This window comes from Narcine bancroftii, chromosome 4, assembly GCF_036971445.1.
Source record: "Narcine bancroftii isolate sNarBan1 chromosome 4, sNarBan1.hap1, whole genome shotgun sequence".
NCBI lineage: Eukaryota > Metazoa > Chordata > Chondrichthyes > Torpediniformes > Narcinidae > Narcine > Narcine bancroftii.
The window spans coordinates 296,941,903-296,956,272 of record NC_091472.1 but is presented as its reverse complement, the minus strand read 5'-3'; the positions used below and the strand labels follow the sequence as shown (position 1 = coordinate 296,956,272).

At 40.5% G+C, this 14,370-nt stretch overlaps 1 protein-coding gene across 4 annotated transcripts in view; it reads left to right on the top strand.

The window, feature by feature from the left end:
• Positions 1–14,370, top strand: part of fmnl2a (formin-like 2a) — a 268,529-nt gene that overhangs the window by 212,292 nt on the left and 41,867 nt on the right. For all 4 annotated transcript variants that reach the window (XM_069935529.1, XM_069935532.1, XM_069935533.1 and 1 more), the window contains 2 exons: positions 4,659–4,733; positions 8,231–8,341. In XM_069935529.1, the coding sequence (XP_069791630.1) occupies positions 4,659–4,733; positions 8,231–8,341 (186 nt within the window). The remainder of the gene's footprint in view (positions 1–4,658; positions 4,734–8,230; positions 8,342–14,370) is intronic.

Below are 14,370 nucleotides of genomic sequence, written 5' to 3'. Positions count from 1 at the left end.
CAAACAGTGTCCTTTATGTAGTAAAGGGAAAGATACATAACTGACGTTTCGGGTTTGAGTCCTTCATTAAAGTAGGGTTTGCACCTTACTTTGATGAAGGGCACAAGCCCGAAACATCAGTTATGTGTCTCTGCCTTTGCTACATAAAGGACACTGTTTGACCTGCTAAGTTTCTCCAGAATTTTGTGTTATTACTCGATTATGAAGGGTATAGATAGGGTGAAAGAAAACAGGTTCTTCCATAGAGTTTGGATGATGCAAGAATGAGAGGTCGTGGGTTAAGGGTGAAAGGTGAAATGCTTAAGGGGAACCTCTTCACTCAGAGTGGGGTGAGAGTGTGGAACGAGCTGCCAGCAGAGGTAGTGAATACGTGTTCAATTTCAATGCTTAAGAGAAATTTGGAAAGGTACATGGATGGGAGGGGTATGAGGGACTATGATCTGGGTGCAGGTCGATGGGACCAGGTGGAATAAATAGTTCAGCATGAACTTGATAGGCTGACAGGCCTGTCTTTGTGCTGCAGTGTTCTATGGTTCTATTCAGGCATTCCTTGCAATTCAAAATTACTGGTCCCAGAATATTTTTTATGAATCTTTTCTGCACCCTTGCAATTTAGTGATATCTTTGCTATAGTTGGGTGACCAGAATGGCGCACAGTACTCCAAGGGCAGTCTCATTGACGTCATGTACAGTTGTAACAAGATGTCCCAGCACTTGTAGTTAATGCCCTGACCAATGAAGGCAAGCGTGTGCCAAATGCTGCCTAACTATCTGTGTCGCAACTTCCATGGAGCGACGTCCCTGTATCCCCCAAGTCACTCTGTTCTGCAAAACTCTCCAACCCCCTCCCATTCACCTTGTAAGTCTTCACCTGATTTAACCTACAAAGCACAGCATCTCACACTTGTCAAAGTTAAATTCCATCTGCCGTTCCTTGGTCAACTATGCTTACTACGTGGCGATCCAAGTTGTTAATAGATTTCAGATTATTTAAGATTTATTGTCAGAGTATATACATGACATCACATATAACCCTAAGATTCTTTTTTGCCTGCGGGTGGGCCAGAATTATTGGTAGTGCAAACAAAAACTGTCCACAATCTGTGTGGTTGCAGGAGCACTGGAGGCAAATCCAGACATTCAATGTGTCTGAAAGGTCTCTTTCTCTTATTGTTAGGGGCGCCAGGCAATCCTCATGGTGGCTCCTTTTTTGCCTGAAGGCAGACAAAGATTAATGTATATCATATATGTTACATTTTATGCATAATTACATGACAATAAAAGGAACCTTGAAAGGCTGTTCAGGCTGGGATTGCTTTCTTGGAAGAAGGACGAGAGACTGTGGTAAGAGTGGAGAGAGTGCAGAGAAGATTTACCAGAATGTTACCTGGGTTTAAGCATCTAGAGTACAGGGAGAGATTGGGCAGATTAGGTCTTTATTCTTTGGAGCGTAGAAGGTTGAGAGGGGATTTGATAGAGATATTTAAGATTATGAAAGGGATAGACAGAGTGGATGTGGATAGACTATTTCCGTTAAGAGTAGGAGACATTGAAACAATTGGACATGAGTTAAGAGTTAAGGGGCAGAGGTTTAGAGGTAACATGAAGGGGAACTTCTTTACTCAGAGAGCTTCTGGGAGAAATAGTGGTGGCAGAGTCAATTTTATTATTTAAGAAAAAGCTGGACAGGTATATGGATGAGAAGAAGATGGAGGGTTATGGTCATTGTGCAGGTAGGTGGGACTAGAGAGGAGTGTTGGGTTCGGTGCGGACTGGAAGGGCCTAATGGCCTGTTTCCGTGCTGTAATTGTTATGTTATGTTATTTATGTTATATATGTAAGGATCCATTTCTTTGGCAGAGATTTGGAAATTAAATTTGAATCAGTGCAAGTAATCGAATAGAGTTGAGCAAAGCATTACTCAGCTAGGTCTGCACTTACTGCAGGTAAAAATGGTGGAGGCAGAAACCCCCTCTACACTTAGAAGTTCTGGATGAGACCTACAGGGCTTGAGAGTGGAGGGGTGTAGTTAATGAAAGCTCATGCCAGCCGAGAGTGTGACACAAAGTGTTGAATGGGTAAAATTTCTGTGATTCTTGTGAATGGTATTTCATCGTCTCCAACAGAACTTGCATTTGCCACCTTAATTGGACCAGTTTTGAAGAAGTATTTAATTGCCTGTCACAGTTAAAAATAGAGCAATGTTTTCCAGATTAGAAATCTCCAGGATTTCATTAGTTTTCCAATCAGGAACAACTGAGAAAAAGCAAGGGTTGCATTTAGAATGGGTCATGGAGCTAATGTGTGTGAATTTTATTAATTTATACATCATACGCATACACTTTCAACAGAAGTCATTGAACAATCAATGGGAAAAAGATGCCTGAGCAACTTTTCTGTTTTCTATCATTTGCATCACTTGGATGTTCAAGGTGAGATCATGAATGCACTTCCCACCATGAATGGAATCAATGTTGGATGAGACCACCAAAACAAATTGCAATCATCTGGTCATATTTGCCAAGTGTAACTATTTGGACTTTTGGTGTTCACCTTCTGTCCTATTGAGTAATAGTTAAGTTTTATTTGAATGGATATAGCTTTTTTAAGTGCATGATTATTTCTTAGCTGATGATCACTGTGTCTTTTGTTTGTGCCTGACCATGGGGTGCATTTAAAAAAAAAAATCACCGGTTTAATCCATGGTGGGAACCTTGTGTGAATGATCCCTTCGAGGATATTGAAGTGATGTTGGTACTCTTACCACCTTTGGGCTGAAAGGAAAATCAGCTAGTTATTTTCTTCCCATTAATGACCCAGTGACTTCTGTTTAAAGTAGTGTAAGATTAGACTGGGCAAAATGAAGTTCCACGTTTGTGTAGACTACTAAATCTCATTTTTACAATTTCTGAGAGACTTGGGGATACAGGTGCATAGTTCCACGGAACTGGAACTTCAGGGCATTGAAGATCTTTGGCATCCTTGCATTCATCATCAGGGCATTGAGTACAGGAGCAGGGTTGTCACATTACAGCTATGTTGGTCAGCTAGATGTAGGTGGGATATCATTTACCTGGAAATGGTGCAGAACAGTCAGGTGCTACTGTTGGCACAACGCCTCTACAGTGCCAGTGATCAGGTCCTGGGTTTGAATCCTGTGCTGTCTATAAGGAGTTTGTATGTTCTCCCCTGTCTGCATGGATTTTCCTCGGGGGGGGAGGGGGGCTCCGGTTTCCTCCCACCGTTCGAAACATACCGGAGTATAGTTAATTGGGTGTAAATTGGACAGCATGGACTTGTGGCTCAAAATGGCCTGTTACTGTGCGGTTTGTCTAAATTTACATTTAAAAGAGCCACAAGAATGTTACCAGGACTTGTACCTCGAATTACAAGGATTGGCTGGGACTTTTCTTCCTGGACCATAGGAGGCGGAGGCATTTATAAATTCGTGAGGGGCATAGATAAGGTAAATAATCATATGTTTCTTCTTCAGGGTAGAGAATCTAAAAATAGAAGGTATAGATTTAAGGAGAGATGGGAAAGACTTAAAAAGGACTTGACGGGCATATTTTTCACACAGAGGCAAGAGTGTATTTGTAATGAGCTGCCTGAAGAAGTAATAGATTATCACATCTTTAGATACATGGATAGGAAAGGTTTTGAGGTATATGAGCTGAATGAAGACAAATGGGATTAGCTGGATAGACAACCTGATTGGCTTCGGCATGTTGGGCTGAGTGGCCTGCTTTGTGCTGTAAAAGCCCGTGACTCTGTGATATTAAATGTTGCCATGAGAAGTCTCCTGACGGGGAGAAAAGATGTCAGTGGTTGGGATGTTCATACTGTATTTATCATAAATATAATGAATACAAATGTTTTAACTCATTTTAGCTAATTCAGTAGAAAAATTATTTATTGCAATATAAATGTTGTCGTGCTTTAAATCTGTTTCCTTCAGCATTTACATTTGAAAGAACTGTTAGCAGGTAAGTTTTTAAGTTTATTAGAATGTTGTTGATGGTGCCTCACCAGTTGGGAATGATGTATGTAACATCATCGTCTTTAAAGTTTTAACATCATTGTCTTTGAAGCATCGTAGCAAATTTTACGATGCATTCGAACAGCTTTTCCACTTTTCTGTCTTTGGGGATCGATAATTTGTGTTGATTTGTTTGCTGTATACCAGAAACTTGCCTGCTTTTCATCAAATATTCTCACTCTCACTGTGATACCAGCCTTGGAAACAAGTTTGGATCCTGTTATCTTGGCAAACTTGGGGGAGAATTGACTAGCTCATTCAACATCTCCTTCCTGCAAATCATACATCATGATTTATGCAGTTTTTTAAACTGGAGGTAACTTGAGACTAGGGTGTGTGCAGTTTATTGCAAAGATAATCAGACATATAAATACTGAATGTCTATATATGATGTATGGGCTTTTAAAAAAAACTGGTAGATTCAGTAACCAACATCAGTCACTTGTCCAGCTGGTTTTGTTTAGTTCAGAGAAATAAGTATCAGTTGTGAATCCGACAGGGTGTTGTTCTGAACTTTTTGCTTGAGGAGGGTGCCCTCTTGTGTTTATTGTTTGGGCTTCCAATTTATTTACTGTCTGGGCTTCCAATTTATTTACTGTCTTTTCTTCTTGTACCATAGGTCTGTGGTGAGAAGTATCGATTTGAAAAGTTAATGGAACATTTCCGAAATGAAGACAACAACATTGACTTCATGGTGAGCATCTTGTTTGCCAATAAATCCTGCACCCGCGTGTTGCGGAATCTTGCCTGGGCAGGCAAGTTTTCTGCACTGATAACTGTGAAATTGGATGGTGAGAAAAATATTGAAGTTGGTCCGTGTGTGTGAGGCATCATCTCATTATTTTTTCGATGAGCTGTGCCCTCCTCCTCCTCCTCTCCCTTCCATTCTTCCCCTTTAACCTCTAGTCTTCAATTAAGATGCCTGCCTGCTTTTTGCTTGTAGAAGGCCTCAGCCCAAAATGTTGGTAATACATCTTTACCTCTTATGGACGCTGCAAGACTGGCTGAGTTCCTACAGTATCAGCGTCTGCCGACTTTCTTGTTTCGCTCTTTCCACTTCTTTGGACTGGCCTGAGACGTAATCACACAGTGTAATTGCTGGTGCAGATAAGTAGTGGAAACAGGAAATTAACAGAGAGAAATGAAGATCCTGAAAAAATAACCAATTTGGGATAAATTAGTTTTTTCTCTGATGTGGCTCGTGCCTGGATTGGTATCACAGTGTGAATGAAATGAACAATGACAGAGGTTCATCGTGAATAGTATTTCTAAACATCAGTAAAAAGTAAATCTTGAAACAGGATAGCTCATTCAAAGAAAACAACCCATGTATTTTACCATTAAATCTTCTGAATGTTGCCCCTCTCACATTGCAGGAATTCAGTTATGTGTATCCCATTGTCTGAATTAATAACCACTGTTGTCTTTCAAGGCTGACCTCCTCAAACCTTTCCTCATAACTCGCTTCTGCCTCACTAGCTCAGCCATCTCCAGAGGTTTTGACCAAACCTAAATAAACAGAATGGCCAGTAAACTCCAAGCCTTAAGACGTAACTTTCAGCCATTAAGCATCAGCTAATGAGTATAGTTAATTTTAATGACCGGATAATCTGGAGTATAAATTCCAGTGCTGTATCATTTGGTGCCCTCATTTGGGAATAATTTCAAGAAAAAGTTTTCTTGAATTTTTAAGCACTTTTAGTTTTTCTTCCTGTCAATTTCAAGATAGTACTAAAAAAATTTAAGATTTGAATTTGTATGTATTCCATTGTATGCTGAGCTTTCCAATTTAATTGTTCACTTAAACTTGATAAAATATGATACTGTAGCTGACCTGCTGCAAGTTATAGCACAGGAGAGGTTATAGCTGCATGCAGGTTAACTCAGAATGAACCCACTGTTCCCAGAAAAAACGACACGAACCTCAGTTGAGTGTAGTTAACACTGAGCTTTATTGGGCTCACAGCCCTGCTTTTATTCTCAAGATAAGGGGTGTGGTCAAAGCCCTCTCAGTGCTGATTGGTGCATTTGCGATCCACTTTCCAGTTAGGCTTTTAGTTGTGGCCAATTGGAGGGCCTCGTGCAACCTGCTGGATTGTTATGCTCGTCCTTCATTTTGTGAGGCCCCCCGAGGGGGCTCCAAGGGGTCGCCACAATGCAATTAGTGTTTTGCCAAGGAAATTTTGCATTTATGGAGCCTGATTTTATCAAATAAGTACAAGTGTTTACCCCACCCTAACCCCTTCCCAAGGATACAGACTTGTATACCAGGTTTTACAATTGGCTAGAGTTATGTCTTGGGTGCAGTTTTGGAGGATTTGATATAAATATCAATAATTAGTATCTGATGTGCACAATTTCTATATCGTTGAAAACATTTATTCTAAAATATATATTTTAAACCAAATATGTTGCCTGAATATCAAAGCCTATAATTCCTGAGGTCTTCCTGGAAATCCAAATAAGGTGTAAATATTCTAGGTTTTGTGGTAATATTGAATGAACACATAACTACCATTTTGGTCATTTTGCAAATGATTTTGTGATTTTACTGTCTATACTCCACTGGCCACCGAGACAGAGGTGCACCAAAGAAGAGGTACAAGGACTGCCTAAAGAAATCTCTTGGTGCCTGCCACATTGACCACCGCCAGTGGGCTGATGTCGCCTCAAACCGTGCATCTTGGCGCCTCACAGTTCGGCGGGCAGCAACCTCCTTTGAAGAAGACCGCAGAGCCCACCTCACTGACAAAAGACAAAGGAGGAAAAACCCAACACCCAACCCCAACCCACCAATTTTCCCCTGCAGCCGCTGCAACCGTGTCTGCCTGTCCCGCATCGGACTTGTCAGCCACAATCGAGCCTGCAGCTGACGTGGACATTACCCCTCCATTAATCTTCGTCCGCGAAGCCAAGCCAAAGAAGGAAGAGTATCTGTTCAAATAACTTTTTTTAAGTAAACACAAAATGCTGGAGAAACTCAGCAAGTCCAACATTGTCCTTTTTGTGCTTTTACTTCAACCACGGTATCTACAGAATTCTGTGTTCTACTTCATTTATTTTTTAAATGCAGTTATTCAAGAAATATTTTAAGTTGAAAAATATTTTTGTTTTATCTTGCAGGTGTTTTGAAAGGAAAATTAATTGAAAGACTTATTTTATACTCAAAATATAACAACTAATTAATATAGCCTGGACAGGGATTATTTGTAGGCTCTGTTTGAAAATGTGCAAAAAAAAAATACACATTCAGATTACAAGTTAGAACATGGAAGAGTAAATGGTAATCAGTTTAATATTCAGCAGTTGCTCAGTAATTAATTTTATAGACTCCAGTGCCTGATGAAATTGGATTTTTCCAGTGTCTGGAAGTAGAGAATCGTGAACAAACCATTTGTCTTGCAATGTGTCTGCTCTTTTCTATTAACTTCAGTGAGAAGTGCAAGAGAGCATCGCTTTTTTTACAAAATAGCAATTCTTCAATTGTCTCCCTTAGGAAGGTATTATGCATAAAATCAGAGCTGCCTCCATGGGTTCTTTCAGTGATGGTTAGGAATGGTCTTGGGTTGCAAATGAAAGGTAATTCATCAGCTTTTGTTCCCCAGACATGATGTAATGGTATTTCATTTTTAAATCAATCAAAGCGCTCTGACAGCTCCTTGCTTCTCCTCAGTCTTGCTCCTTGAGATTCTGTACCATGACAATAATGTTCAGCTTCAGTGAATCCATCTGAAGATTCCCTACTTCAGGAAAAGCATTTCATAAATTATTGGTTTATGGAAAATTCAGCAACTTATCCAGTACAAACATCTGACCATCTTTCAACATTAACCAGAGCATTTAAGAAATGAGAATGGTCTGAACTAAATCAGTTATAAAAAATTACGTGAACAAATTATTTCACAGTAGTATCTATTCTTTGGGATTTTAAAATTGTTCATTTATTTTATTAAATATTTTACCAAAAATAATTGAGCCAACTGCCATTCTCAGTTGGAAATTATCACGTATCCCAACAGAACTTGCACTGCATGGATACACCTTTTACTAAGAGATCCTATAACCATGATTTAATATTAAGTAAACATGATGGCCTTCTATTCTACTTGAAACATTTGTATAATTCTTTGTATCAGTGAAAGGTACAAAATAATTACTTCTATTTACATTATCGACTATGTTTGCCTCTAGGTTGCCTGTATGCAGTTTATTAACATTGTGGTCCATTCTGTAGAAGATATGAATTTCAGAGTACATCTCCAACATGAATTCACCAAACTAGGACTGGATGAATACCTGGATGTAAGTATTCTGCTACAATGTGTCTGTTGCCAGTTGCTTGTAGATATTAATTCATTTTCTCATCTAGAATATTGTTCACATGAAGTAACCGACTCGATTGGAGTAAGGAAAATATTAAGGGCTACAAAAAAAAATGGTGCATAGCAGAATGGGTGTGAGGAAGATGTAGAAAGAATAAGCAAAATGGATGAGGACATGGAAGGTGGAATATTATGTGGAAAGCATGAGGTCATTCTATTAGGTAGGGCCCAAAGAATTATAGAGGGTCCTTTCCATCCAGCACACGATATATTTGAATCACTACCATCAAGAAGGAGGTACAGGAGCATCAAAATCAGGACAGCCAGACTGAAAAAAAAATAGCTTTTTCCTGCAAGCTGTGAGATTTATGAATGGTTTCCTAGAACTGAGTAAAGTATATATTTTAAAATGTATAGTTACGTGTCTGTACATATATTATTATGTACCATGTATTCTGTGCATATGTGTTAAGTGCTCCTTGGTCCAGAGAAATACTGGGTTGTAATGTATATGTAGTCAGTTGATGAACTTGATAAAAGAAAGGCAGATCATTTATTAAATGGTGAGACCTGGGAAGGGACTTGGCTGTCCTTGTATACACATACCTAAATATTTTTTAATATGAAGGAAATTTCACAGTACTACAGGTCTTGTACACATTTAACATTGCTTTTAAATCCATCTTTCCAGAAATAAACCCTTGTGCCATGACTTCTCGTGTTTTGTATTGTCTATCCTTCGATCCCTTTATTCCGTCATCCCATGTAGACTCTTTCAAGGAGTGTAATCTATTTTCAAAATAAATATCCAAATGTCTCTCCATGTGGATATCCATTCCTGTTTGCTTATGCATTCTGCATGTTTATTTATGTTTTATGTCGCAATCTTGCATATCTAATATTCTCCATAAATTTCACACCATCCGATGCCCTGATGAACAGTGAAGAAGGCTACCTGGGTTTGTAACAGCTTCTAGATCAGATGGGGAACTGAGCTAAGAAATGGCTGATGTAGTTCAACTCAGAGAAGTGTGAGTTGCTCCATTTGGCCCAGTTGAACCATGGCAGGATCTGCTCTGTTCACGGCAGGGCCCTAAAAAGTCTTACGGGACAGAGGGATCTCAGGGGGCAGCTATATTGCAGCAAAAGGTGACCAGAGTAGTGAAGAAAACTTTTGAGATGTCATGTTGAAGTCAAACAAAATGTTGGAGGCCACACTTGGAATATTGTGTGTAGTTTTGCTGGGAAAGCAGCAGGAAGAATATTATAAATGTTGGAAAGGGTACAGAAGAGGTTTATGAAGTCATTGCCAGGGTTAGGGAGTTTGGGTTATGCGAAACTGGCAAAAACACAAGGTTGAGAGTGGATCTTATAGAGGTCTATAAAATCATGAGGGGCACAGATTAGTGAATTGTGACATTTGTTTCCCGGAGTGATGATTCTAAAATGAGAAAGCAATACTACAAGGTGAGGTGGTGGGATTTAGAAGGAACGAGAAGGTTTAGTTCGTCACTCAGTGGGTGATGGGCAAATAGAACAAGCTGCCCCACAAAGAGGTGGAAGCAGGTAAATTACCTATCTTTAACTTGCATTTGGGTGATTACATGGATGAGAGGGGATTGGAGGAATGTGGGCGGGTGGGATGAAAGCATGATGGCATGTGGTGCACTTTGGACCAACTGGGTCTGTGGGCCTTTGTCCCTGCTTGGGGACTCTGCCTGTGAAATTTTTGTATTGCATTGCATTTCTGCATTCCGAACCCAAATTAATGATGTGAGTGGTGAGCTGTAGTAGTCGAAGCAATGATGTGAGTGGTTTATTAAACATTATTTTGTATCATTTAAAATGATTTCTCGGGAGGAGGCCACTCAGACCTTTTTCCCCGTGCTGGTGGGAGAAGAACTACCCAGACCAGTGTCATCTTCCAGCAGTTTGTCTGTTGTCCTGCAGGTCACAGCGCGTGACTTGATGGTGAGAATTTCTTTGACCACCACACTTTCAGGCAGCGAGTTCCAAGTTCAAGTTTATTTTCTACACTGTAACTGGCAAAATGAGAGGGATTAGCTTTGCAAGCAATTTATTAAGTCAAATTTACCATGTGTATAGCAGTGCGAAGCAGAAGTTAAGGGCATATTATGGAGTGCAGTGTTACAGTGAGCCATCAGTTAGTACATAGCAAATGATCACTACCTCGAGATTCACTCAGGAGCCTGATGACTGAGGGAGGAATTCTTTGAAAGTGTTGCTGCGTGTTTCACCCTCGAACCTTCTCCCTGGAGGGAGAAGAGAGAGCATTCGGAGTGGCTTGCGTCCTTCAGTATGTTAGCTGCCTCCAATTGTTGTGGCTCAGGTTGGGGTAGGGGCAGTGTGCAAATTGGGGAAGGAGTGGTAGTGGCAGGTTGCTTGACTGTTGGGTAACGAAGGCACCCAGCAGCCCTGCAGCACGGGTGTGCGAATGCACTGCCATCCATCTTGCTGGTTTCCCAAATGCTTGTTAGTATGTGAGGGGTGACCTGTAAATACTGAACATATCTGCCCCATGTAGTTTGTCCCTGTTGCTATGGGAAATAGGCCATTCCTAGTTATCTTATTAAGTTCCCTCATAATGTTAATTACACTTCAATTAAACCATCCTCTACCTCCTCTATTCCAAAGAAGACCAACATTAATTTATCCAAATTTTCCTCATTGCTATAATCTTCTAGTTCGTGTAACATCTTCATAAAGCTCGTCCACACCTTCTCCAGTGCAATCATTTCATTTCAGTATCATTTATCTTGAACTGTCCGCAGTGCTTGTGCTCTGCTGGTATTAGCATTGGACATGGCACAAGCACATCTTCCCTGCTGTCATGTTCTGTGCTTCAGCTAATAAAGAAAAGCATCTGTGCGTTTTAACTACTTGATTGACTCATCTTGCTGCTTTTTATGGACCTATGGATGTTCCCTCCAGTTGCTTCTCCACTGCTCAGAAGTCCTGCCATTTGCAGCATATTTGCTCATCTGACTGCCCTTTCCAAGTGTGTGGAATTCACTTCTCTGGAATTCCATTTGCCAGCCCACCTCTGCCTTCCTGCAGGTGAAAGCTTTCCTCCTTTCTGTTAATCGCATGGCCATTCTTTGTTTCACCTTCTACAAGAAGTTATTTTAAAAAAAACAAGCACAGTATAATCCCTGTTCTCTGGAATTCAAGCAACCGGCAAAAAAAATCTCAGAAAATAAATAAGTAAGAAAATAATGAAAGCTTAAAATTGGTGCACCCTAGTAGTCAGTTCACCAATCCATGCAACAGGCAGTCTCAATTAACTGGCAAATTCACTTATCTGGCATCTACCAATCCCCATAGGTGCAGGATACCAGGGGGTTTTACGATACTGAGCTCCATGGAACCTGGCTAGTAGCAGCTGTTGAGTCACAAAGATATTGGTTAACCATTAACATTTGTTTATTGCTACTGATTTGTCTTGAATCGCATGAGCTTTTTGACTAGCTTGCCAAGTGGGCAAAGCCTTGCTAAAGTCCTTAGAGATTACTTCAGAGCCATTCCCCTCATTGTTCTTCCTCGTTCCTTATAAATTTCAGTGAAGTTAGTTCAAGGTGATCTTCTCATTAGAATTCCATATGGATGGTCTCTCTGCCTTTTTAAATGTAGGTTTATGTTGTATGTGTACCTTAGAATGGATTCCAATTATTTGTCCATCACTTATTGAGTTCACTGGCTTGTAATTACTTGGCTTTATTTTTTCCTTCTTTAATATCATACAAGTGTTAGTAGTCCTCCGAAGGTCTAGCCTCATGCATCTCTCCTGTGGTTAGGGAGATTAGAAAAAACGTTGTCAGAACTCCCTTGCTTCTTTACACTTCCTGGAACCTATTTCATCTGGGACTGGTGATTTATCCTCTTTCAAAGATTAATTTTAACAACATTTAATCCATTCAACAGTTGGCACTTGTTTGGCTTGACAGCACCATCATCTCCGTCTTTTGTAAAGCCAGCTGGAAATTGTTCCTCCAGACATGGGTTGCCTGTTTTAGTCCTGAATAGGATATAGATTTTGTTAGTTACCTTCTTGAATATTACAGTATGTATTTCTATAACATCTTGGGATTTTCTTTAACTCATAATAGGAAGTGAAATCAATCTGCACAACTTGAGCTACAGTGGATTTTTAAATCAAATCTGGGGATGCACATTGTGCCAACACAAGAAAGGAGACTATGTCGTTCTCAAATCCTCAGTCCATAATCGCTAAAAACAGAACTCCAATGTGCATGTAGCTGCAGTGAATGTGATGTCACACCAATGAAATATATTTAGACTAAGGCGGTGATTGCGTTGGCAAGACTGCAGTGGATGGGAGGACTAGTTTGAGGAGAGATTGGATAGACTGGTCCTATATTCCTTGGAGGCTATGATGTGCCCTGAATGTAGTAGATAAGATTATGTGAGGCAAATTAATAGAACCTTTTCCCCATGGTAGTGTTATTGGTAGGGCGGCAGAGTTCGCAAAGAGATTATTCAATGCTATTACAGCAGTAGTGACTTGCGTTCAAATCTATGGAGTTTGTACCTTCTCCCCAAGGACTGCAGATTTATTGTCAGAGAACGTACAACCCTTCTCCAGAGGGGGAAGCAGATTTACCACTTATTGGCACAACCATGTAATCAAATAAAGAATTTTTTAAAAAGATTTAGAAATACAGCATGGTAACGGGCCATTTCAGCCTACGAGTCCATGCCGCCAAGTTTACACCCAATTAATCTACACCCCCAGTACTTTTTGAAGGGTGGGAGGAGACCGGAGCCCCTGGGGAAGACCCACATCGACAGGGGAAGAACGTACAAACTCCTTACAGACCGAGCAGGATTTGAACCTTGATCTCGATTGCTAGTGTTGTCAAGGTGTTGCGCTTAAACTGCTACACAAACCTGTGCAATATAGAGAGAAAACAAATCAATAGAATGCAAAAGTAAGAGTTCTTAAGAGTCCCTGATTGTTTGTTATTGGGAGGTCTGATGGTGGAGGGGTAGTAGTTGTTTCTGAACCTGATGTACAAGTTTTGTGGCACCTGTACCTCCTTCCTGATGGTAGCAGTGAGAACAGAATGTGTTCTGGATGTTTGGATCCTTGGTCATTATTGCTGCTCCCCAACGGCATTGCTTCCTGTAGATGTTCTCGATGGTGGAGAGGGCTTTGCCTGTGATGTCCTGGACTGTGTCCATTACCTTTTGGAGGGCTTTCCACTTAAGGATATTGTTATCCCCACACCAGACCATGATGCAGCTGGTCAGCACACTTTCCACCACACATCTGTAGAAATTTGCCAGGATTTCCGATGTCATTACCAAACTTCTGAAGGAGTAGAGGTGCTGACGTGCTTTCTTCACGATGCCATTAGTATGTTAGGCCCAAGAAAAATAGGACTTTATTAAGTTCCAAGAACTTAAATTTGCCCACCCTCTCCACCTGTCCCAATGTTCACTGGATCGTATACCTCTGGTTTTCCTTTCCTAAAGTCAATGATTGTCTCTGGGTGTTCCGGTTTCTTCCCACTCTCCAAAACATACACGGGTTGTAGGCCAATTGGGGTTTGAGGGCCAGAAGGGCCTGTTACCATGCTGTATGTCTAAATTAAAATTAAATTAAAAATAAGAGAGCAAGGGGCTTTAATGGGGATCTTTTTTGTTGGAAAGAATGATATCAGGAACACACTGTCATAGGACTTGGTTAAATGCAGTTCATACATGCAATCGACATTTAGACCCTTAAAAAGGCACGGCATAAAATAATATGGTCCTTATGGGATGAGTGTATATGGACAAAAAGGTTAGCACGAACATGGTGGGCTGATGGGTCTGCATGTGTGGTGTACTATATGTGATGGTCAGTGGGTTCTGTTTCTAGCCTGAGTGCAGCACCCGAGTTGGAAATAATTGATACTGACAAGGTGCCAAAAGCAGCAAATCTTCTTTCACATTGCATCCCTCCGAAATAAATTAATACACTGA